The sequence below is a fragment of the Cololabis saira genome, chromosome 5 (genome assembly GCF_033807715.1).
Source record: "Cololabis saira isolate AMF1-May2022 chromosome 5, fColSai1.1, whole genome shotgun sequence".
In the NCBI taxonomy this organism is placed as follows: Eukaryota; Metazoa; Chordata; class Actinopteri; order Beloniformes; family Belonidae; genus Cololabis; species Cololabis saira.
Genome location: NC_084591.1, coordinates 43946926 through 43970571, shown reverse-complemented (window position 1 = coordinate 43970571; position 23646 = coordinate 43946926). Strand labels below are relative to the sequence as shown.

General features: G+C 42.5%; 1 protein-coding gene across 1 annotated transcript in view; it reads left to right on the top strand.

The window, feature by feature from the left end:
• Positions 1 to 2296: 2296 nt before the first annotated feature.
• LOC133444906 (zinc finger protein 135-like) overlaps positions 2297 to 23646 on the top strand; it is a 29668-nt gene continuing 8318 nt past the window's right edge. Inside the window, exons 1-2 of the mRNA XM_061722798.1 lie at positions 2297 to 2427; positions 5866 to 6022. Of these exons, the coding sequence (XP_061578782.1) occupies positions 2297 to 2427; positions 5866 to 6022 (288 nt within the window). The remainder of the gene's footprint in view (positions 2428 to 5865; positions 6023 to 23646) is intronic.

Here is a 23646-nt window from a genome sequence, read left to right as displayed (position 1 = left end):
GTTTGCTTCTCGTAATACTATATATTTGACCTGGTCTTTGTACCTTTTGACCGTATAGAAACGTAATTCTTGCCATTGTGAGAATGAGATGTACCTGCTGTATTCTACTGTCCTTACTTTGTAACAACTTGTGCTTTTTATTATTTTACCTCTTTTCTTATCATGTTATTTTATTTTATTATTTACTGTTTAACTGTGTCTTGCTGCTTTTAATGTTGATGTAAAGCTCTTTGAATTACCTTGTGTTGAATTGTGCTATACAAATAAACTTGCCTTGCCTCGATCGTGTAGATCTTCTGCAACACTGTACAATGTTTTTGTCTGTTAAGTCAGCTGTGAGTGTGGTGGTTACCTCAGAATCTGAGGATGCTGCGGAGCAGGAGACCGGTGTCCAGAGGTTTCCAGAGGTTTCCAGAGGCGGCTGGACCCGATGGCTAAGACCTGGTGCCTTTAAATCACATAAGAATGAAGGAGAGAGAGAATGACTGCAGTAAAACACAACTTAGGATCATTCTTACTGCCATTATACAGTTTAGACATGAAACGAGCAGACGACAGTGATGTCACAGTCAGGTATTGATCAGTGATCAGTACAGTGATCAGTAATGGATGAGCAGGTTACAATCATGTGGTGAAATTAAACTAATCTGACGTCACATACAGTTGTTACCAACCAGCCCTGTCCCGTTAAGGGTGTGTGTGTGTGTGTGTGTGTGTGTGTGTGTGTGTGTGTGTGTGTGTGTGTGTGTGTGTGTGTGTGTGTGTGTGTGTGTGTGTGTGTGTGTGTGTGTGTGTGTGTGTGTGTGTGTGTGCAGCGCAGGTATGAGAGAGACGAGAGGTTCTGCGTCGATTTAACGCAGGACCATAAATCAGCCTTTAGGCTACGCCGTAGGCTCTGCGTCCCAAACTCGGTCATTTTACAATATAACGTTGGAAAAACACCACGGTTACTGAGGTCATGTTCCACCTGGTTTAACTAGTTATTGGAAAATATTGTATATGTCCTTACTTACCGAATGCGAGACGAGAATGTCGAGACGGGGAAACCCTACAAAAAGTGAACCCAGAAATTCGGGCTCTGATTGGTCGACAAATTGGAACAAATTCGGGCTCTGATTGTGATTGGCTGGTGGAAATTGGAACAAGAATTGGAACAAATGGAACAATTGGAACAAATGGAACAGAGAAGAAGGGTGTCCAGGGGGCGCGAAGGGCGCGAGGATGACACGCAAATTCGTGAAGCGTTCCTCATTTTTCCTTTTGATATGTCCACCGACTCAAATATAGTTTTATATTAAAGTCGGTGGACCGTCTGAGACCATCTGACCTGAGTTTAATGGCAGATTTTAGCTAGAATGTTCCCTCAGTTACAAGAATCCATAATCTTTCTCCAAAGAAAAGAAAATCTTCATCACAGAGCCTTTTTCACAATCCTTTCATATAAACCATGTTATGGTTTTATCTATCTTTAGCCTGTCCTGCATTTTTTCGTCCAGCAGATGGCGACATTTCCCCGAATCGGGCGCGTCTCCCCCGCTGTCGTCTGCTCCTTTCCAGTCCAAACTGTATAATGGCAGCAAGAATGATCCTAAGTTGTGTTTTATTGCAGTCATCATTCTCTCTCTCCTTCATTCTTATGTGATTTAAAGGCACCCAGGTCTGAGCCATCGGGTCCAGCCGCCCCCGACTCTCCCAGAGCCTCTGGAAACCTCTGGAAACCTCTGGAAACCGGTCTCCTGCTCCGCAGCATCCTCAGATTCTGAGGTAACCACCGCACTCACAGCTGACTTAACAGACAAAAAACATTGTACAGTGGTGCAGAAGATCTACACCATTGAGGCAAGGCAAGTTTATTTCAACACAAGGTCATTCAAAGAGCTTTACATCAACATTAAAAGCGGCAAGACACAATCAAACAGTAAATAATAAAATGAAATAACATGATAAGGAAAGAGGTAAAATAATAGAAAGCACAAGTTGTTAAAAAGTAAGGACAGTAGAGTACAGCAGGTACATCTCATTCTCACAATGGCAAGAATTACCTTTCTATACGGTCAAAAGGTACAAAGACCAGGTTAAATATAGTATTACGAGAAGCAGACAGCATTCTTAATATGGTGTGATTTGTGGCCTCTTCCGGTTTTATTTGTTCACAACCGTCTTTTTCTTGTTCATTTCCTCCTCAGGAGGAGGTCCAGCGTCCTGATGTCCAGCCGGGATTTCAGCATGTCCTGGTGGAGGCCGTTTGCAGCAGCTCTGCCGTCTCCATCCTGCCGCCACACGCGTGGGAGGGATCATGAGGACCCGCTGGTCCCTCATCCAGAGGGATCATGAAGACCCGCTGGTCCCTCATCCACGGAGACTACGTGTCCATCGGGGAGACGGTGCCGGCAGCCCGAGGCTGATGCTCAGACCCAGGACTCTGTGGTGAGAGCTGCCGTTGGTGGCGAGTCTGGCAGACTGGAAGGACAGGAAAAGACAAAAAAAAACATGAGGTTTTGTATATAAATGTATAGTTTTTTTTATCATTTGTATATAATTTGTTTTTATTCTGTATATAAATGTATATATTTGTTTATCATGTGTGTATTGGTTTTCTTTTTGTATTAATAAATGTGCCTTGTTTCACTTTCAACCTTGAATCTTTGTCTCATTCCTTGTTAAATTATACATAAATATAGTTTGATTATCCACTTGAAATGATTGTTAATTACATGACTGGAACAGATGAGATCCCATTGGAAAAAAAACCTCAGGGAATAGAATAGAATAGAATAGAATAGAATAGAATAGAATAGAATAGAATAGAATAGAATCGAAAGCCTTTATTACCATTGTACAGGTACGGTGAAATTAGGCAGCAGCTCCGTCAAAGTGCACACATGCAAAGACAATGTAAACAAGGAAACACAAGTATATATATATATATATATATATATATATATATACACACACTATAAACACGAGTGAATGGGAGGATCAAAATGTACATGAATGGGTGGGGGGATATTGCACTTAAATGGATGGAAAAATAATAATATTGCCCTTGAAAGGATGCGAGTATTGCACATAGATAGTAGAATATTGGCATATTGTGGATAGAAGGTAGAAAAGCTTATAGGTTGAGAAAGAATACCTTTAATTGTTCTTGTTATAAATAACAAACTGGAGTAGCAGCCAAAACAGGATCTGATTTATTTGTATATATAATTTATTTTAGCTTTACTATCCAGAGAGGACAGATTCTTGGCAGGTATGTCGTCTGGTTGTTCTCCGGGCCCACGGATCTGAAAGAGAAACACATTTAATATCACATATTAACACATAACATGGTTTATATTAACCATGTTATGGTTTTATCCTTATCCTCGGGGCAGGCAGGCAGGCAGGGCACACTGTCCTGCATGTTTTACTTATTTCCCTTCATCATCACACCTGATTCTAATTAATGCTCCTAATTAGCCTGGGTTGGGAACCGCTCATCTGTTTTATACATTTATCCATTTTTTCTGGTGCATTTTTGCGTCCCCCGCCACCCCCCACAGAGAACATTGGGCAGGGTCCTTTGCGCAGGGGCCAATATATCAACAAAGCATATTTTACATAAACATATTTCAAGTAACAAAATAACATATTTGAACCATTTTTCAGATTTTTTCAGTTATTTTATTGTCTGAAAAATGGTTCAAATATGTTATTTTGTTACTTGAAAAAATTAATATTTGTTTTGCTGATGAGAAAATATGTTTCTCTATTATTCTTATTTTTGTGAGGGGGGATATATATTGTTTTTCGGTGCTACCTTGTTCTCTATAGCTGATATAACATCAATTACTCCTATGTAGGATCAATAAAGTTCTTATTTTTGCCATCTAAGAAAATTAAATATATTATATTTGGTGCCTAACTGTTTCCCAACTACATTAGTGCGTGTGTGAATGAATAAATGAGACGTAAAACGTACATTTCTTTGTATAAAAGGCGCTTTATGAAAATAAGTCCATTTACTTGTATTAGTTTACAGCGCAGTCTTGCCACATCCAATATGGCGGCAACGTTGACGTATCACATCAGCTCGATGGGGCATCTACATAGTTTCACCCATAGGCATATATATACGTATGCGTATACGAATATATGTCTATGATTTCACCTGCTTTGATAGTACGCTGAGCACAGTTGGTTTACATCGCACGCATGTGCAGTGCAACCAGCAAATTACCATAACATTGTTCAACAATTACAAATATTCGTCAGTTATGATTCTAACTTTTAAAAATGTGATATGAACTTATTAACCTGACATATTACCTTATTTAAACACTTTTATTATAAATAATTTAACTTTATGCGACTTTTTCAAATATGACCATGTATTATGTCCAGGGGAGTTTTTACCTGCCCGTGTTTATGTTTATGTTTAATTGCTCGGGGGTCATGTTCTGGGTCTCTGGAAAGATCCTAGAGACAACTTCTGTTGTAATAGACGCCATATAAATAATATTGAATTGAAATTGAAAAGTATTAGTTCCAGTATATCTTCAGTTTTGTGTGTCCATGTCTGGTTGCATTGTTCCCACATACTGAAGAGGGTTCATCATATCTGAAGGTTTTCCAACGTAACTTTGGTGATCACGGCTTGGCAGCAACATTATGCAAGAATGTACCTGCCAGCGCATGATTTGGGTGTTATATGCCACCTTTATGTTAACCAAAACTTCCACAGTTATATTAACGGTCATTTTTATATCATGATTTTTTACAATGGAGAACAATGGAGGAGAAGAGTCTAGCTACTGGTTTCACGCCACGTTGCGGTGGAAGAACCAGACGTCTTTCACTGGCTGAGCAGAGCTGTGGAGAGGGAGAGTAGCTCTGGATGAAGGAGTGAAGGTAGAGGGAGGGTAGCTCTGGATGAAGGAGTGAAGGTAGAGGGAGTGTAGATCTGGATGAAGCAGTGAAGGTAGAGGGAGAGTATCTCTGGATGAAGGAGTGAAGGTAGAGGGAGAGTATCTCTGGATGAAGGAGTGAAGGTAGAGGGAGAGTAGCTCTGGATGAAGGAGTGAAGGTAGAGGGAGAGTATCTCTGGATGAAGGAGTGAAGGTAGAGGGAGAGTAGCTCTGGATGAAGGAGTGAAGGTAGAGGGAGAGTAGCTCTGGATGAAGGAGTGAAGGTAGAGGGAGTGTAGCTCTGGATGAAGGAGTGAAGGTAGAGGGAGAGTAGCTCTGGATGAAGGAGTGGTCCGTGTATCTTTTGGTCATTGGATTTTTCCATCATGAGTGGGAATCAAAAAACAAAAAACGATTGGTTTATTTGGTTTTCCTTTTAAAACAAAAAACAAATATTGAATTACACTGCATTTTTTCTTTTTCTGTGTTAATATGATTTAACAAAGATTCAAAATACGCTTTTATTTTTGTTTTCTATTTCATATAAGAAAAATGAAATCAATAGTCAACAGGAACTAAAAAACGAACCAAAAACAACCGTTTATTCATATTCAGTGTTTGGCGGGTGTGCTTGTGAGAACTGGGGTCCCTGGAGGTCCAGGAGGCAAAGGGAAAGCCCAAGTAACCCCCGTACCGGGACGTGGTCCCGGTCTTGGCCGGGTGCAGTGCAGCGTTTGGCGGGCTGGGTGTGAGTGTCTGGGGTCTCTGGGCGCCTGGGTCCGGTCCCGGGACTCCTGGGTGCCTGGGTCGGGTCCCGGGACTCGTGGGTCCCTGGGTCCTGGTCCCGGGACTCCTGGGTGCCTGGGTCGGGTCCCGGGACTCATGGGTCCCTGGGTCCTGGCCACTTTTGCCCGATTTTCAGACACTTTGGCCGGCTTTTAAGACAGAAACGCCGGTTTTTCTGTGATGCTTCCAGGCTTCCTCCAGCCGCCTGTGTCCGCTCCCCGGGCTCCCCCTCGGCCCCGGGCGTCCCGCTGCGCCCCCGCACCCACCGACCCACCTCCAGACCGATTGGCAACCGCGGCCTGACATCGGAGGGCCCCCGCCGCTCCCGGCTTCACGGCCGGCTCGCGGTCGGGCGGTTCCTCCGTCCTTCGGGCCCGCCTCTGCGGCGCTGCTCCCCCCGACCACCGGGGGGGTTTTGCAGCGCCTCCCTCTCGGTAGCGAGACCGAGTCGACCCGTCCGCCCCAGGTGTCCCCCCACGGAGCCCGCCGCCGCCGGGCAGGCCGACCTCCGACGTCGGCTGCCGCTCTGGCGGTGGTGGCGGTCCTCTGGAAAAAACGATGTTTCTCAAACCCTACCACGCCGCATACAGCTGAACCGGGGCCCTGATATGATGGTCACCCCCAGCTCGCGGGGGATGACACGCTCTCCCAAATGGGGTATATTTCATTTCTGCAAGAATCGACTCGCTCTTCTTTGCATCAACAGGAATGATTTGTATGCTCAAGTAGACTGATAGTTGGAAAGTTTTTGGGAAGTTTTTCAGTTCTTTAAATACATGTATGGTAATCACAGTACCGTTTTATTTGTTAGTTTTGTTTGTTACTTAGTTAGTATTAAATATTGTTAAAATAACTAAAAAGCACTTCAAACTCCCTCAGATTTTTGGAGGGATGAAAGTAGACGCCGTAATGCAGAATCCCAAATAGCTTCGCTTACTGATCAAAATAAAAAGCTGATGGCTCTACTAAGGAAGGATTTAAAAACACAACGCAGACAAAAATGAAATTAGAGAACCAGTTAAATGATAAAATCAAAACCTTTATCCGGTGAAACTGTTTAAAGAATCAAATGACGATGACACTTCTGATGATGACTGGATTTTACAAAAATCCAAGATCTGTTGCCTACAAAATTTGGAGCCAAATAATAGTAAGAGATTTTAAATGAATAAACAAAAATGGCTAGAGGAAACAGCTGTTAAACTAACTTTGCCACATGATTTGAAAAGTAAAGTACTTGATGCGCAAAGTACTTGATGCTTGTAGAATTCCCTTTAATCCCACAGCTGTTGCCAAAATCACACCGAGCAAGCTCAGACCTTTTATAATATTCATTGCCTTAACAGTTCAAAGGGAAGTAGATGACAATCCCAGGGAACTTTATGCTAAAATAATGTTGACAGCAAAAGAGAATTGTGGTCTGTCACGAGATCAGATTGATGGATTCCCTCCAGGGTACATGCAAAATATATATTTGCTAATTGCCCTCAACAAAGGGTAGGGCTGGATAACGCAAAAAAAAGAATCTGAAATGTATGAAAATAATAATGTCTTTTTCAAAAGTGTTTCCTATACAGGTTGAGCGCTGATAGGAGGCGCAGAGGAACCAGCCAATGATCGGCTCCCATTGTGGTGAGCCAAATCAGAGCATCCCAATTTACATAATCTTACCCTGCCTATGGTAACTTCATCATGTAAGTGCATGGAAATCTGTCTGTGGCCTACTATAACGTCTCTGAATGCATGTATAACTAATCTCTAACTAGAGGTGTCAAGTAACGAAGTACAAATACCTCATTACCTTACTTAAGTAGAACTTTTGGTTGTGTATGCTTCACTGGAGTAATTATTTTTCAGACGGTTTTTACTTTTACTCCTTACATTTTCACGCAATTATCTTTACTTTTTACTCCTTACGTTTTAAAAACAGCCTTACTCTATTTCATTTCGGCCTTTAAAAAACTATCCAGTTAAATTGTGCCATCCGGATGGAGTGAATTTGGTTGTGGTTGGATGAGAAGTATAAACATAATTGGTTTGTACGTGTCTGCTCTCTGAAACACATGTTAATGCTCAATAATGCACATATATGGTTCTTTAATATATTTGCATTATACTAAGATGCATTCATTTTCAATGGCTTTTAGCCTTAATGGTTTTTCCCCGCTTATATTACTTTTACTTTTATACTTTAAGTACTTTTGAAACCAGTACTTTATACTTTTACTTGAGAAAAATTTTGAGTTGATACTTCAACTTCTACAGGAGTATTTTTGAACTCTAATATCTATACTTCTACCTGAGTAATGAATGTGAATAATTTTGACACCTCTGTCTTTAACACTCGTCCTGACCTTTCCTGTTTTCTTCACTGACGGCTCTACTTTAAAAATGGAATACCATACGCAGGTTATACAATTTGTGATAATTCTTAATTGTTGAAAGCGCCACCTTGCCCTCCTCCAGCTCCACCCAAGTAGATGAAACTATATATACTGATGAAAAGGTAAAACTGTTACAATCTATACAGATTCCAGATATGCTTTTGGTTGTGTACACGATTTTATATATTGTGGGCGAACCGAGGATTTATCTCATCCTCGGAGACACCCGTTAAATGTGGTTAATTGATTGGTGAACTGTTACAAGCCTGTCACCTACCTTCATCTATTGCTTTGTTAAATGTGAAGCCCACACCCAGTCCAACCCTGTTTTCACTAGGCAATGCTTCAGCTGACCATGCAGCAAAAGAAACTGCCAAATTTGGCTTACCTGTCTATGTAAAACTTTGCCCTTCTATACCCGCTAACGACCTGGTTTCTCCTAATGATGTAGCTCTCCTACAAGAAAACTACTGAGGTGAAGAAAAAAACGGATTGTAGCATTCCCATGGTTGTAAAAATGTAAATAATTATGGGTCAGCAACGACGGCCGCGTTATGAAACCCACATCCTTGTACCCGTGAATAGCATGCATGTCGCATAGCTGATCACAGTTAGCAATCACAGATGAGCAAAAGGGGGAATGTGTCAGATAGTGTTGAAAGACTGATAAGCTCCAAGATTTGCATCCTATAAAAATATTGCAAACATTATCAACACTTCCCCCCACCATGACTTTCCACCGTGACTTTTTTTTGAAGCTCTGCAAATAGACATTATGTGAGGGATATGAAATTATTCTGGTATGAAAATGTTCATGTATGAAAATGTTTTTGTATGTGCAGAGAATTTTAAACTGGACTTAAATGGACAATGTTGACACCTGTTAACACCCATTAGGAAGCACAAAACTCACGCCTCATGAAAGGATTATGGGTAGACCTATGACCATACCAAGCAATTCAGTTCTGTATATATGAACAAGATGGACTTCCATGCCATGGATGAATCCATGATATCATTCTGCTCTACTCTAAACTTCTGCTGTTCAGTCAATCCACAGAAAAGTAAAAGCTGTCCAATCTCTTCCTAGTGGCAAACCATGCCACAACCCGGAGACTGGGTTTGTGTCGGAGAGGGCCTCGGTGGTCCAGGGCTCAGCACGTCCTGCACCACCGACACTCAAGGGTGGGGGGCGCTGGCCTGGTTCCACGCGTCCCACTGCGGGAGCACAGCTCCTCGACCATGCACCGGAGACCGGCCGATTCCTTCTTCTTTCTGTGGCGCCTCGTCGGAGCCATTGAGGGGAGCAACGCGGGCAGGGAAAGCCCAGCTCCAACACCCAGGACCTCCACGACTGGTGGAGGAGCGGAGGAGCCGAGGAGAAGCGCAGGCCCCGCAGACCCCCACAAGCGAGACAATTATGGTGTAGCATCGAGATGTGACTCCACATACTCTCCTTCTGAAGAACCGCTTGTTAAGCCTAAAACAAGCCAAAAACCACTGCCCGATTCCATTGAGGATTATAACTACCTTGCTACAATGGTTAATCGCTGTTCCATACCTCTACCAAAAGGTGTTTACTGGATTTGTGGCATGAGGGCTTACGAATATCTTCCAAACGGTTGGTCTGGAATATGTGGTCTGGGCCAGGTGGTACCAGCCATGAGAATCGTTGATGGGGGATTTATCCCATGCAGTTGAGGATTCGGCAAGGACCGCAACAGGGGGCATGCCGATGCTCTCACGGGAGATGGCTGCTGTAGGGATGATGGCCATGCGGAATCGCGCTGCATTGGACTACTTATTAGCTTCTCAAGGGGGAACTTGTGCTGTCATTAAAACTGAATGTTGTACATTTATACCCGCAATGCCACAGTCCAAGAAATAACGCATCACTTGAAAGATATTGCTAAAACGTTACATACACCTGTCGCAACTAGTTTGTTTGATTGCTTTAAAGAACAGTTAGGACACGTTGGTTACTTGATATTTGAATTTGTTTTGTTGGCTTGTTGTTATTTGACTTCTGATCACATGTTTAAGGTTCACTTGCAAAATATGTATCACTACTCCACTGTAATTCAACAAAAAGAAAAAAAAAAAAATTGTGAATTGATGAAGAATTGTGACAGCTTGGCCCCCCTGCAGGGGCAGGTTGCCCCAGTCCTACCTCCTGCAGGGCTTTGAACTGGACTCAAGACCTTTTGAGGTAGCTCCAAACTCCTACCCAACTTCCTACCCCCGGGCAGATCCCGACACCTGGAAGTTGGTTCAAACAGACAACTGGACTCAACACGTTTGAGGTAGCTCCAACTTCCTACCCAGCTTCCTACCCCCCGGGCAGATCCCGACACCTGGAAGTTGGTTCAAACAGACTTGAACCAAGAGAGCACCCTATGGGGTGATTTGGAGGTCTGTGACAGTCATGCCAAATGTCTGATAATGACATTTGGCCCGATTCACATCCGACTGTAAATTACTTTTTGTCTCTCGCCTGATTCGTGTATTCCTTGTATAAGAATTTGGTTACAACGTCACTCGAGGTCAGCATTTCTACCAGACCCCTGGTCTGTGTAGACGTGCTCACCGCCGGCTCAATAAAACCTCATAAAACCACAAAGCGGACTTCTGAACTGGTTTGATAAATTCCTCAACACCAACTAAGCCACAGGGCCTCCACAACCTCTCACTTACCTCGTCTCAGACATCAAAACAGTAAGACCTTTAGAGGTGTGACATGCTGGAATGAGAAACAGAAGCCATTGGTGGACCACACGTCCTAAAGGACAAGGCATCTGACTTTGGATAAGAAGGTTGAGAGTTTTACTCCCTCTGTGGTTAAAGAGACTTGAGACAGTAAGTTCTAGTGTCCTACCTCACATTCACTCTTTACAGGTCACTTCAGTTTAGCTACCGTCTCGGGTTATTGCAAATATACGGAGAGAGTAGAGATTTTCAAAAAATTCGAAAGTCTTGACTCCAAATTTTACATTTTATTGACTAATGTTTCTGATTCAATTAAACATACACGTTTATTTCAGCTTTACAGAATTGATAACTGATGTAGTTCCATTTTATGGACACTTTTGTTAAAGGGGACCTATTAAGGCATTTAATGTATATTTTAAAAAGGCATTGAATGTCTTAAAAACAACCTAAAGCTGTTTTTTTCTACATAAAAAAGAAATTCAGCCTGTGGGCCATGTCTTTAGTTTTACCGCTTCTAACCCCATTATCTGTGCTGGATTCTGATGGGAGGGGAGGCTATGATAATGAGGCTCTGTGCTGATTGGCTGCCTGAATGACGTGTAGCAGGGGAGGGAACAAGCCTCGCTCCGGCTGCGTTCACATAGCTTTCCCATGTGAGGGAGCTTCTGCGACAAAATCAATTCCATTGCTTCATTTTTTTATATTGGACTGTCCTAACTGGCCGCGAGTTTAACGGTTTCAGTGTGGACAGAGAGAGTTTAACAGTTTCAGTGTGGACAGAGAGAATTTAACAGTTTCAGTGTGGACAGAGAGAATTTAACGGTTTCAGTGTGGACAGAGAGAATTTAACGGTTTCAGTGTGGACAGAGAGAATTTAACGGTTTCAGTGTGGACAGAGAGCGTCCGATGTCACGCAGCTCGGCGTGATAGTCGGACGCTCTCAATCAGTTACACGGTGTAAACGGATCTTAAAGCCTGATTTACGGTTCTGCGTTAAATGGACACGTACCCTACGCCGTAGGCTCTGTGTTGGTGTAACGCGGAACCATAAATCAGCCTTTAGTTCCCTGAAGGGGGGAACGGGTCACCTCGTCTTCACACTAATTCACACAGGAAGATTTAATTGAATTCTAAACAGGTACACCAGTTATTTACTCCGATTCCTCATCATTTCATTTCTTATGTTACAAGACAAATTAATCATGTTAACTGTAAATAAATCACAACACTGAATGTTCACAAATGGCAACTTTATTGTTAAAAAAATAAAAGAACATAAGTTGTATATAAATAACATGTATGCACTATTGCTGGCTCAAGGAAGGACCGTGCGTCTTCTGAAGGTGTCGTTGAAGCTTCAGGTGCTTGGAAGATCTGAAACCATAAACAGAAGAAAAATGTATTACTAATAGAGCTCCGGTACCTAACACTCCGTTAGGGAACACTGGAGCCGCCGGGGCCGCTCACCGGTCCGGTTAGGTGAGGGGCCCCGGTGCTCCGGAGCTAAGCTAAATACTTAGCCCATGCAAAGATCATACTTGTAGACAAATATAAATAACATAAAAAAATAACGTTGCTTACCGCTGACTCGTGTGCAGTTGCCGGGTCCGTGCTGTTGTAACTGATCCTTTTATGAGGGTAAATGTCGACGCAAAAACTGTCCCTCGCTGTGGAAACAGCCACACGATTCACCACTTCAAAACAATGGTTGACGCTCCAGCCGGCGGAGTTGGTTGTGGGCGTGGTTTCAGCAGCGGAGGCCGACCTATGGAAATCAGCGCCTATCGTTACGTAACGATAGGCGCTGATTCTGAACGGCTCGTAGAAATCACATGACACTGGAAGATTCAGCCAGGCGGGGTGAACAGACCCTGCAGAATTTCATGGCATTTCATCTTTCCTGTGTTGGCAGGGTGAGGGGAGACCACTTTATATACGTTAAAACAAGAAAAAACCTGTTTTTCATAATAGGTCCCCTTTAAGCAGTCAGGTTGGTATCGTTACCCTCCAAGCCCGACTCATGTTGCTGTAAAATGAAAACTTTCAGTTAACCTGTATCTTGTTAATTCAACATTTTATCCTTTTGAAGATAATAATAAACTGTTTTACTAAAGCAGAGCTGCTGTCATTGACTCTTTGCACGTCTTGAGGTGTTAAAGCTGCATCCAGTGATTCCCCGAGCTGCTCTCTTAGTCATCTCTACGTTTCCAGAGAACGGTCCAGAGCTTTAGGGGGCGGTGTCTCGGGTTCAGGTGAGGTAAAGGCAGCGTTAACTCCTAGGATGTGCTGCTGTCAGCAGGAAACCCCCAACACTGGACAACCCAACACTTCAGCTGCAGAGTAACCGGAGGAACCACGCAACACGGGGAGAACATGCAAACTCCACACAAAGACCCTGCCGGGCCTGGGAGTGGAACCGGGAACCTTCTTGCTGTCTGGGAGTTGAACCGGGAACCTTCTTGCTGTGAGGCAGCAGTGCTCACCACCAAGCCACCGCGCTGCCCAGAGTTAATACGATTGTGGATAAATAAGATAAATCTATTGAATGTTTCTACAAGGAAACTTCTTGTCTCTTTCATTTGCAGAGGCCACCACAGCGGCTCACTGCTTTCTGTACGTTGTTTGGTGTTGTTTTGTGTTTGTTATTTGTGTTTTACACCAAATCCCCTCCTGACACATCTACATATCGCTATTTTTCGTGGCTTGCAACACTTTCCCCCCCATTCACACCATTAGCTTTCATACCTGTCAAGTTTTGGATTTAAAGATGAGGGAAATGTTCCAGCGTCCCACCAGCCCAACCGAGGTCCCGTATTACATTTTAAGACGGGTTTACAAGAAATATATAACGACCTGTCAACCTCTTACAAACTACAACTACGTGCTCAGAATCTCAGAAATGTTGTGGACATTCTTATGTGTGTAATTCCTATAATAGAGAATACATTAAAAAACAAAAGGGAGTTCAATTACATTCATTTGACATATTGTCACAAGGTGTGGTTGTTGAGGACCCAAACGCAGGAGAGAGAGGGAGGCTGGAGGCAGGAGTTCTCAAAAAACAGAAGGATTTATTCCACAAAAAGGCCAAACTAAAATGCTGCAGAGCAGGATCAAAAACAACTCACGTATACAGGGATCGAAAACCAGGAGCACATGGAGGGAACAAACAGTACGGACCGACAGGCAACAAAGGGATGACAAGACCAGATATACACATGGGATAACGAGACACAACGAGACACAGGTGCAGACACAATCAGGGCAAAGGGGAAACAGGAGGGACAGAACTAAAACTCAAACTGGGGGGAAGTGTCAAACCCTGACAGTACCCCCCCCTCAAGGGACAGATCCCAGATGTCCCAACAGTCCACACCCAGGGCGGGCAGAGGGGGCCCAGGCCACACACGGCCAAAGTTCTGGGGGCCGTCCTCGGGACTGAGCAGACCAGCGAGAGCGTTCCGGGGGCCGTCCTCGAGGCCGGGCAGACCGGCGAGAGAGTTCCGGAGGACGCCGACGGGGCCGGGCCAACCGGAGAGTCATTTTGGGGGCCCAACCCCGGAACCAGACTTGGGGCCAGGCACACCGGCCAGAGGGCCGTTTTCGGGGCTGGGCAGATCCATCCGGGACAGCCTCAGGAACCGAGATGGGCGGCGGGACCGTCTCAGGAACCGAGATGGGCGGCGGGACCGCCTCAGGAACCGAGATGGGCGGCGGGACCGCCTCAGGAACAGAGGCAGACAGGATGCGGGGCGCCGGAACAGGGGCAGACAGGATGCGGGGCGCCGGAACAGGGGCAGACAGGATGCGGGGCGCCGGAACAGGGGCAGACAGGATGCGGGGCGCCGGAACAGGGGCAGACAGGATGCGGGGCGCCGGAACAGGGGCAGACAGGATGCGGGGCGCCGGAACAGGGGCAAACAGGATGCGGGGAGCCAGTGTCGGGGGGCAGAGGATACTCGTAGCTGCCTGAGTGGGGACCCGGGTCCATAGCGCTGGCTGCGGGGGTACCCGGGTCCGAGGCGCTGGCTGTGGGGGGTCCGGGACCATCACCGGAGCAGGGGCCGATGCACTCTCTCCTGCTGGGTCCATGCTGGTCGGTCCGTTCTGTCACAAGGTGTGGTTGTTGAGGACCCAAACGCAGGAGAGAGAGGGAGGCTGGAGGCAGGAGTTCTCAAAAAACAGAAGGATTTATTCCACAAAAAGGCCAAACTAAAATGCTGCAGAGCAGGATCAAAAACAACTCACGTATACAGGGATCGAAAACCAGGAGCACATGGAGGGAACAAACAGTACGGACCGACAGGCAACAAAGGGATGACAAGACCAGATATACACAGGGGATAACGAGACACAACGAGACACAGGTGCAGACACAATCAGGGCAAAGGGGAAACAGGAGGGACAGAACTAAAACTCAAACTGGGGGGAAGTGTCAAACCCTGACACATATTTTCAGTTTATTTACATATTGATTTCCTTCAAGTTAAACATTTACATTTTCTTTTAATTTGTCATTTCCACTCATGTTTCTCTATTATTCGCTGAAGGATCATACAGATGTGCGAGGCTAGTGCCAACTCAGTTAGGAGAGGAACAAGAATGCTTTTTTTAAATGATTAGATTATAATAGGGGATAAACTAATGCTGGAGGAGGCAGGATGGAGATGTGTGGCACTGGGGCACAAAAGATGCTGCTAGATGTCAGGCTGTTTACCCTTTCACTTAGCTTTCTCTGACAAAGTTACATTTCTTTGTAAAAACTTACTTTGAATGAAAAGTAATATGTATATAATATTAAGTTTAGTTTGGTTTATTTGCACATAAAACAGAACCTGTATAAACAGTAAAAACAATGGTCAAATGAAGCATTGTGCAGGAGAGGTGGAAGCCAAAAAGGCTTATGAAAATGCCTCCCCTTTATAAAACAAACATAGCAATAACAGCAGTAACAGCAGCAGTAGTAGTGTGGCACATAGGCTATTAATATATATACACTGATACAAATATCTTGCTTGATCTACTTAAAAAAATAAGTCAACTTTTTGCATGACATTATTATGTAGATCAAGAAAGACTAGTCTTTGTATAAACTACTTAATTTTATGTATGTAAATAATACATTTTGCAAGTACAGTCAACTTAATTGCATTAAAAAATTAATTTGACTTTAAAAAGAAAAAAAAGAAAATATGGAAAAAGGGGAAAAAAGAAAAAAAGGGAAAAAAATAAGTTGACTTTACTTGCAAATTAATTTTGTACATACTAAAAATTGAGTAGTTTATACAAAGACTAGCCTTTCTTGATCTACATAAAAATCTCATGCGAAAAAGTCGCCTTCATTTTTTTAAAGTAGATCAAGCCAGATATTTTTACTGTGGTTTCTACTTAAACAAATAAAGTATGTTTCATCTAAAGTTGGTCAATCTGCCCAATAGATTAAAACTGTTAAAGGAAAAGTAAATACAACAAGATCATTGCTTGTTGTTTGTGTGTAAATGAAAAGATTACTGGGATTACATAAATACTGCTTGTTAAGGAAAAAATGCACAATGTCTTGTTTTTTTTAACAAATGCAGATTAAGTTCAAAACTATGTATTCATGTAAAGCAACAAACTTCATTTTTAATTGTTAATATCACAGATTTAAATATGTTATATTTACATGTGCTTAGATTTATTTTTTTCAGTGTAATTGCCTGCTCACTTAAATATGTTATTTTATATATAGCTCTTATATTGCATATTTACAGACAACCCCATTCAATTCTAAGCATTTCTTGTTTTTTTTTTTTAGTGTAAAAGGCACGAGACCAGCCGGGGGTTTATAAGCTGTGGCTGCGCTGAATTCTTCAGTTGCAGTTATATACATTCTTTCAGGTGGGTAAATGTTACATTACTACAGTTTGTCAATATTGTTATCTTTTTATTTAGTGTACTGTCGCATTCTAGCGTGTATTTTGTCAGCGGTATTAACTAAACTAAACTAGTTTGGTTTCTAAACCGGGACGAGTCGCAGCAGCTCGGGTTACGGTGAGTTGGTTCTGGTCAAATTAATGTTACAGCTGTCAATAGGAGTCGGATGTAACGTTTGCCTGACTCAACTGATACATATATATGAGTAGGATATCATTTTAGAGTGTTTTGTTGTTTATGTTTTCTGTGTTTTATTGATTTTCTCCTAACGGTTATTAATTTTCCGTCAGCTGATTAGCAGCTGTAGTTTACCGTTGCCATGGCAACCAGGCAGCACACGCTGTAACACGTCACATGTAACAAGAGGATAAATGGGAGAAATTATATTATTGATGTAATTGTTGTGTGACTAAAGGCATAAGGGAATAATATAATTGTTTTATATAGATAATGTAGCATCCCCGACTGATGACGGTTGACTCTCTTGATGGTTCACAGATGTTTTTATTCCTTCATTGTAAAATCACTGCAAACACCGGAAGAGCTTGTGCCTCTTATCAGCCATCTGCTTTTTGTGTCGGTTAGGCTCCACTTTAGCACTTTAGCACTTTAGCACTTTAGCTCTCCCGACACTAGTTTAGTCTTACAGAAAACGTTTCTACAACCGTTAAAACTTTAACCGTTAAATACCGGAGCGCTGAAGTTCTCGGCGAGACGCCTTCAAAATAAAAGCACTAAATACTCATCTTAATATATAACAAAATAAAAGCCTGGCTCCAAACAACGCCAATAAGAAAACAAACACAAAAACACATTTACAGAAATAGTCATATTAAAGGTCATCTACAGATAATAATTAGAGTTGTAGATAATATAAATATAGAATTGATCATTTTTAATAGCCTACGTTTATTCATAACCACCTATTTTATGTTTATTGTGATTCTATTAGCCTATTGATTTTACATTGAAATATTTAGTGAATGTATGTTTAAACTGTATTCCAACCAAGAAAACTGTCCATACTAAAGTGTACGAAGAATGCAACTTAATGGTTTTATACCTTTGCAGAGCTACAATGTTACTGTGTTTTACTCCCTAAACCACTTCCTTTTCCCCCAAGTGATCCTTGTCTCTTGCCAGGCCGTCATTGTAAATAAGAATGTTCTTAATGACCTGCCTGGTTAATTAAAGGGGAATGACTGAATGAATATCAAATAAAGCGGTAGAATTGTTTTTTTTCTCTCTTTATCGTATAATGTTCACAAAGTGTAATGCAATTCATGTCATGGGTCGTGTATTTTGAAGGATCAAATACTCAACATCCCATATTATCCATTTTAAATCAATATTTCAGGGGTAGCATAATTTGATAGTCCAGTAACATCCTATCAAATAATGCTCCCGTCGGGCTTCCGGCTTAGCTTTACATGGGGTGAGACGTAATTAGCGGAGCTCCTGCAGAGTTAATTTTAATTCAGCATTTATTGGCACTTTTTGTATCACTCCCACGGCTTTGGTTTTAACTAACCTATTTTCAACGCGGTTACTTCGACGACTTACCACGGAAATGCCTCCAAAGTCCGTCAAAGCGGGGAATAACCCTCCAGCTAACCCGCGGCCTGCTGCTCATGCTGTCTCCTCGCCCCGCGGTGATTCCCCTCCTCCGGAGAGCACCTGCGCTGCGCAGGTTCCAGCTGCGGAGTTCAGCCGGCTTAAAACCGAACTTCTCTCCGCTCTTCGCAATGATGTTGCGGCTGTATTTAGGTCAGAGCTTCAGCAAGCACTGAACGAGAATTTAACGGATTTAACGGAGGATTTGGAGTCAAGGTCCCGTCGGCAGAACCTACGGATTATTGGCGTCCCGGAGGAGGATCCTGACTCTTCATCTGCAGCCGGCGTTTCCAGGCTCCTGGCGGAAGCCTTCTCCCTCGACGCAGAGCCGGTGGTGGACCGAGCCCACCGCACCCTCATGCCGAGACCGAAGACCGGGGAGCGGCCCCGCGCAATAGTGGCAAGGCTCCATTATTACACCGACTGCGCTGACATCCTGAGAAAGGCGAGAGAGCGGCAGCGGATAAAAGTCCGGGGTATGAGCATCTCCGTGTTCCCGGATCACACAGCCAAGACAGCGCGGGCGCGCGCTGCCTTTAATGACGTGCGCCGTCAGCTGCGGGAGATTGAAGGAGTCCGGTATGGATTGCTGTATCCAGCCCGGCTGCGCGTAACCCATGATGGCCAGCAGCGTGACTTCACGTCGCCAGATGAAGCCCTGGCATTCATCAGGAAAATAAAAAAAGTGACTACCAGCTAATTTTCTGGGACGATTTATCCAGCTTGCTGTCCATGCGGGACTCTGGCCCGGGGTGAGTGACTGAGTCAATTCAGAAAATGGGACTTTATGTCGTAATTTTTTTAATTTTTTTTTTAATTTTTTTAATTTTTTTTCTTTTTTAAATTTTTTTTTTTTTTTTTTTTTTTTTTTTTTTTTATTTATTAATTTTTTTTTGTTTAATTAAACGTTTAATTAACGTTTGTTGTTACCCTGACAAGACAGCGATCGTCAGAATGGCTCAGATTGTTGGTTTCATATGCCTTCATGCGGGACTCTGGCCCGGGTTGAGTGACTGAGTCAATTCAGAAAATGGGACTTTATGTCGTAATTTTTTTTTTTAATTAATTTTTTTTTTTTTTTTTTTAATTATTATTATTTTTTTTTTTTTTTTTTTTTAATTCATTAATTTTTTTTTTTTTTTTTTTTTTTTTCTCTCTTCTAACTATCAATGGGAACAACACCGTTTAAAATTGAAGGCCTAATCATTTCTCTGGTATGATGCCTTGATTAGAAAATATGCACACACCCCTGTCTTTGCTTAAATTGTGTGCATGTGTGTGCGTGTCTGTGTGGGTGTGCGAGTGCATATATGTATATATCATTGTTCTATAGGCCAAAGTTCTCCTTAATTTTAATTAACGTTTGTTGTTACCCTGACAAGACAGCGATCGTCAGAATGGCTCAGATTGTTGGTTTCATATGCCTCCATGCGGGACTCTGGCCCGGGTTGAGTGACTGAGTCAATTCAGAAAATGGGACTTTATGTCGTAATTTTTTTTTTTTTTTTTTTTTTTTTTTTTTATTCATTAATTTTTTATTTTTTATTTTTATTTATTTATTTTTTTTCTCTCTTCTAACTATCAATGGGAACAACACCGTTTAAAATTGAAGGCCTAATCATTTCTCTGGTATGATGCCTTGATTAGAAAATATGCACACACCCCTGTCTTTGCTTAAATTGTGTGCATGTGTGTGCGTGTCTGTGTGGGTGTGCGAGTACATATATGTATATATCATTGTTCTATAGGCCAAAGATCTCCTTAATTTAATTAACGTTTGTTGTTACCCTGACAAGACAGCGTTCGTCAGAATGGCTCAGATTGTTGGTTTCATATGCCTCATATTTTATTTTTTTTTTAAGGTTTTAACTCTGCAGGAGCTAATTTTGTTTTCGTTTTTGTATCTAGCTTTACAGTCGAAAGCATCTCCTTTCGAGAATGGCTTCCTTTGAAGCCAGCACGGCTGTTTCCATCGTTTGGGGATGGGATCATCTAATGTGCGTTGGGTGGGTGGGCGGGGGTTATGGGATGTTGGCTTTTTGTCTCTGTAGGTATGTATATACTCCTGAGTTTTGTTTGTTTTGGTTTTCCCTTTTACCTTTTTTCCTTATATCTCCTCTGGTGGTGGGTGAGTCGGTCTTATTCTCTCTCAGAGAATGCCTATGAGCGATCGTAATCTGCACAAGCCTGATACTGGATCAAATATTACATTCACTAGCTGGAATGTTAAAGGTGTGAATAATCCAATTAAGCGATCAAAGATTTTTTCACATTTGAAACGCTTGGACACTGACATAGCTTTCCTTCAGGAAACTCATTTGCGAAATAAAGATCATTTCAGACTCAAACGAGCTTGGGTGGGTGATATTTTTCATTCAAATTTTGATTCTAGGTCTAGAGGAGTAGCAATTTTGATCAACAAAAGAGTCAATTTCTCCGTCTCCAGGACAATATCTGATAAGAATGGTAGATATCTTATTGTTGCGGGCACTCTATACTGTAACCCTGTATTGTTGGTGAATATATATGCCCCTAATTTTGATGACCCCAATTTTACGGATAGGCTGTTTGGCAACCTCCCTTTCTTAAATACGCATATTATAATACTGGGCGGTGATCTGAATTGTGTTATTAATCCTTCTTTGGACCGTTCGAATCCTCGTACTTTGACTCAATCCTCTATGTCAAAATCTATTACCGATTTTACAGTCAAAAACGGGCTTGTTGATCCGTGGAGGTTCTCACATCCTGGAGATAAGGAATTCTCTTTTTTTTCTCAAGTACATCAGTCATATTCACGTATTGACTATTTTTTTGTTGATGGCTCTCTTCTCCCCAAAGTTACTTCTGTCGTATACCACCCAATTGTTATTTCGGATCACGCCCCTCTAACTTTGAATATAACATGGTCTGAGCGCCCCCGTTTTTCTTCTCCCTGGAGGTTTAATCCATTGCTTTTATCCGACGATGCATTTAATGTTTCTATATCTGCTTCAATAGATGATTTCATTGCATTAAACAAAACAGACTCTACCAGTCTTTCGCTAGTATGGGAATCACTCAAAGCATATTTGCGAGGACAGATTATCTCTTATTCAGCATACGCCAGTAAAATCCGCAGGGCTAAATTACAGGAGCTCACATCTAAAATTCAGGACACAGACAGACTAAACTCAGTTAACCCAAGTCCGAGTTTACTGAAACAACGGCTTGATTTGCAGTCAAAATTCGATCTTATAGCGACAGCCGATTCTGAACGGCTCCTATTACGCGCTCATGCCAACTATTATGAACACGGCGATAAACCAAGCAGGTTATTGGCTCACCAATTAAAAAGGCAAGCAACATCGAGACTGATTCCCAGCATTAGAGATTCTAATGGCACACTTACCACCGATCCAATCGCCATCAACACAATTTTTAAGTCATACTACTCCTCTCTCTATGAGTCAGAATCTCCACTTGACACAGCAGAAATGACCTCCTTTCTTGATAATATCACTGTCCCTACTATTAATTTGGATGTGGCTAATGGCCTCGATGCCCCTTTCAGCTTGCAAGAAATTGCTGCCGCCATTGAAGCTACGCAAAGCAACAAGGCCCCTGGTCCCGATGGGTTCGGAGCTGAGTTTTTCAAAAAATTCAAAGACAAATTAGCCCCCCTTTTACTTTCAATGTACAATGAGTCCCTTGATCATGGCTCATTGCCTCCCTCTTTAATGCAGGCGTCCATTGCCCTCCTTTTGAAGAAGGACAAGGACCCTGAATCATGCACTTCTTACAGGCCCTTGTCTTTACTGAATGTGGATGTCAAAATTTTAGCCAAAGCACTAGCAATTCGTCTTGATAAGATCCTTCCTAGCATCATATCTGAGGAGCAGAATGGTTTCATCAAGGGACGCCAGCTCTTTTATAATGTTCGTACACTTCTTAATGTGATTCTCTCTAAAGATTCTTCTCCACTCCCTGAAGTTGTTATCGCAATTGATGCTGAAAAAGCGTTTGATCGTGTCGAATTTAACTATCTTTTTGCAACACTTCATAAATTCGGATTTGGACACAGGTTTATATCGTGGATTAGACTTCTTTACACTTCCCCTCAGGCCAGCATTCACACCAATGACAACTACTCCACTTATTTTACATTATCACGTGGCACGAGACAGGGCTGCCCTCTCTCCCCTTTGCTATTCGCTCTATCCGTCGAACCACTTTCAATTGCTCTAAGAACTCTTCCTCTATTTCGCGGAGTCTCTAGGTCCAATGTGGAACTCAAATTGTCACTTTATGCAGACGACCTCCTTTTATATGTATCTGACCCTTTAACCAGCATTGCACCAATATTATCTCTGTTGAAGAATTATGGATCCTTCTCCGGCTATAAGGTCAATCTTAACAAGTGTGAATGCTTCCCCATAAACTCCTCTGCTTTACAACTCAAACAATCTGATATCCCCTTTAAACTCAGCCCGTTGGGCTTCAGATACTTAGGGATTAATGTGACCCGCACTCTGCCCTCTCTTTTCACCGCTAATTTTTCCTCACTGGTAACTCAAGTGAAGGCGGACTTACAGAGGTGGAACTCCCTACCACTGTCGCTGATAGGAAGAATTAACACAGTGAAAATGACTGTATTGCCTAAATTTCTTTTTTTGTTCCAATGCACTCCTTTATTTTTACCAAAATCTTTTTTTAAATCACTTGACCAAATTGTTTCCAACTTTTTATGGGCCGGTAAGACACCCAGAGTGAGGTATTCGCTTCTCCAAAAATTTAAATTTAATGGGGGTCTAGCACTACCAAACTTTATGCTTTACTATTGGTCAGCGCATATTCACAAACTAATTTATTGGCTTCAGTCTCCTGAGTTATTATGGTGCAGATTGGAGGCTCAGTCACTCTCTTCATCCTCCGTAACGGCCCTACTCTCCTCCTCTTTACCATTGAATCCCTCTAAGTTTACAAATAGCCCTGTGGTGCTTTCCTCCCTTAAGATTTGGTCACAGTTTAGGCGCCACTTTAAATTTGCTTCTCCATCCATGTATACACCTGTTACTAAGAATCATCTGTTCCCTCCATCACTAATAGACACCACTTTTATGATTTGGTACAACCGGGGCATTAAGCACTTCAGGGATCTATATAAGGATGGTATCTTTTCCACATTCTCAGATCTGAGGTCAAAGTTCAATTTGCCTGCCTCCCATTTGTTTCGCTACTTCCAGCTTCGACACTGCGCCTCTGCTTTGTTTCCATGCTTCCCTTCCCTTCCTGCGAACCAACCGTGGGATGATCTTCTAACTATGAAACTCAGTCAAAAGTCTCTGATATCTAAGATATATGCACTG